This window comes from Mandrillus leucophaeus, unplaced genomic scaffold (genome assembly GCF_000951045.1).
Source record: "Mandrillus leucophaeus isolate KB7577 unplaced genomic scaffold, Mleu.le_1.0 Scaffold244, whole genome shotgun sequence".
Lineage (NCBI taxonomy): Eukaryota > Metazoa > Chordata > Mammalia > Primates > Cercopithecidae > Mandrillus > Mandrillus leucophaeus.
This window is the reverse complement of record NW_012102521.1, coordinates 2,166,910-2,169,420: the sequence shown is the minus strand read 5'-3', so window position 1 is coordinate 2,169,420 and position 2,511 is coordinate 2,166,910. Positions and strand designations below refer to the sequence as shown.

General features: G+C 65.1%; 1 gene segment (V, D, J or C); it reads left to right on the top strand.

Moving 5' to 3' along the window:
* Positions 1–324: 324 nt before the first annotated feature.
* Positions 325–2,511, top strand: part of LOC105541767 — a gene marked incomplete at its 5' end in the record, with an annotated part of 13,050 nt that continues 10,863 nt past the window's right edge. Inside the window, 1 exon segment of the C gene segment in view lies at positions 325–399. Coding sequence covers positions 325–399 — 75 coding nt within the window.

Here is a 2,511-nt window from a genome sequence, read left to right as displayed (position 1 = left end):
CCTCTGACACACAAAGCACCAGAAGAAAAGGGAACTTCAGGAAGTAAGCGGCGCCCCCGGTTTCAATCCTGTTCTTAGTCGGTGCAGGGTGCGGGTGGAGTTCCCACCTCTGGGGACCTGGGACCTGAGCTGTGATTTCCTAGGAAGACAAATAGCGGCTGACAGCAGGGGCGGGGCCGCCCACATGAACCGCGACAGAGCAGGAAGGGCTGGGACCCCCACCTCGATGAGTGGGGTCAGCACAGGGCAGGAGCACAGGCTTGGGAGGAGAAGGACAGAGCCTGGGGGCAGCTGTGGGTCTCCTGGACCTGAGCTGCTGAACAGGCTGCAAGAGGCTGGGGAGACGCTGGGGCGAGGCCGGCCCCACATGGAGGCCCAAGCGGAGCCAGCATGGGGGAGGTGGGCAGGCTTCAGGCACCGATGCCCACCCAGTGCCAGACGACGGGGCCCACGGGCAGGTGCTTCCCAGCCAACAGGGCAGGATGCACTAGAGGCTGACAGGCCTCCAGGACCACCGGGCTGGGATCACGAGGAACATGACGGGATGCGGCAGAGCCGGCCGTGGGGCGATGCTAGGATGGCCAGGACCGACTTGAGCTGAGGAGGCAGCAGAGCGAGGGAGGAGGAGAGGCCCCAGGGAGGGGTTGTCCAGGCCAGCAGCATCACCGGAGCCCAGGGCGGGGTCAGCAGTGCTGGCCGTGGGGCCCTCTTCTCAGCCAGGACCAGGACAGCAGGTGAGCCGGGAGCAGAGCAGGGAGGGTGATGTGGCAGCAGGACGGGAGGGTGGAAGTGAAGGATTCTAGAGGCAGAGGCAGGGACAGGGGATGGACAGGGGCTGGGCTCAGAGCCAGCTGACAGGGCTGGGGCACCTGCTGGCGGGGAGCAGGGCTGTGGTCAGCAGCGGAGAGGAGGGGAGAGCTGTGCTGAGTGCATGGGCGGGAGGAGGGAAGAGCCCAGGGAGGCCCAGAAAGGCCCAGAGCACAGCAGGCCTGGGACGAGGGAAGGGGCTGAGGATCTATGGGTTCCGGGAGCTGACCCAGCAGAGCAGAGGCCACTGAGGAGCTGAGGTTCAGGAGAGGCTTCCAGAGCAGGAGCAGTGCCGGGACGGGAGGATCCAGGAGCTCATCCAGGAGGGGGCCATGGGCAAGAGCAAAGGGCTCTGCTGGGGAGACCTGACTGGTCACAGGGTGCTCCACAGCATAGGGAACAAGCCAAGTGCCACAAAAACAAAAATGAGGCCAGAAAAAAAAGAGCCCAAACCTGGACAGACGGTGCCAGGACAGGCAGGGGGCAACAGTGGCCTGAGTGACGTTGCTGCCCCGGGTTGAGGGAGGGTAGAATGAGCAGGGGGCAGGCATCGGAGCTCAGGGGACCAGGACCGAGCAGCCGCAGGTGAGCAGGGTCTGGTGGGGGGCAGGATGAGCAGGGAGCAGCTCCTGGAACTCTTAGAGCCAGGGCAGAGCAGTTGCAGGTGAGAAAGGCTCGGTGGGAGGTGAGCAAGCAGGGGCAGCTCCGGGAGCTCTGGGAACCAGGGCAGAGCAGCGCCAGGTGAGCAGGGGCGGGTGGGAGGCCGGACGCGCAGGGTGTAGCCCCTGGAGCTCAAGGAACCAGGGCAGAACAGCCTCAGGTGAGCAAGGCAGGTGGGAGACAGGAGTAGCAGGTGGCAGCTGCTGGAGCTCAGGGGACCAAGGCTGAGCAGCCGCAGGTGAGGAGGGGCTGGTGGGAGGCAGGACGAGCAGGGCACAGCCCCTTGAGCTCAGAGAACCAGGGCAGAGCAGTCGCAGAATGAGCAGGGCTCAGGGGGAGGTGGGCAAGCAGAGAGCAGCTCCTGGAGCTCAGGGGATCAGGGCAGAGCATCAGAAGGTGAGCATGGCTGGTGTGAGGTAGGTGAGCAAGAGGCAGTCCCTGGAGCTCAGGGGATCAGGTAGAGCAGCTGCAGGTCAGCAGGGGCTGGTGGGAGGCAGAATGAGCAGGAGGCAGTCCCGGGAGCTCAGGGCACAAGGCAAGAGCATCGGAAGATGAGCAGAACTGAGGCTCAGCCTCAGGGAGCCAGGACAGAGCAGCTGCAGGTGAGCAGGGCCAGTGGGAAGCAGGGGCAGCAGGTGGGCAGACCCTGAAGCTCAGAGAGACAAGGCAGATCACCCGCACGTGAGCAGGGGCTGGTGGGAAGCAGGAGGAGCAAGGGGCAGGCACTGGAGCTCAGAGGACCAGGGCAGAGGAGCCGCAGGTGAACAGAGGCAGGTGGGGGCAGGAGGAGGAGGCAGCAGCTCCTGGAGCTCTGGGGACCAGGGCAGACCCGCTGCAGGTGAGCAGGGTGGTGGGAGGCAGGACAAGCAGGGGACAGGCAGCAGAGCTCAGGACACAGCAGCCACAGGTGAGCAGGCCAGTGGGAGGCAGCACTCAGCTTCTACACATTGGCAGGAGCTGGGCAGTTGCTGGCAGCCGACAGCTGAGGGCTGGTGAAAGCACAGTGCAGCCTCCTGGTGCAGGGAAGCGGGTGTGAGCCCATCC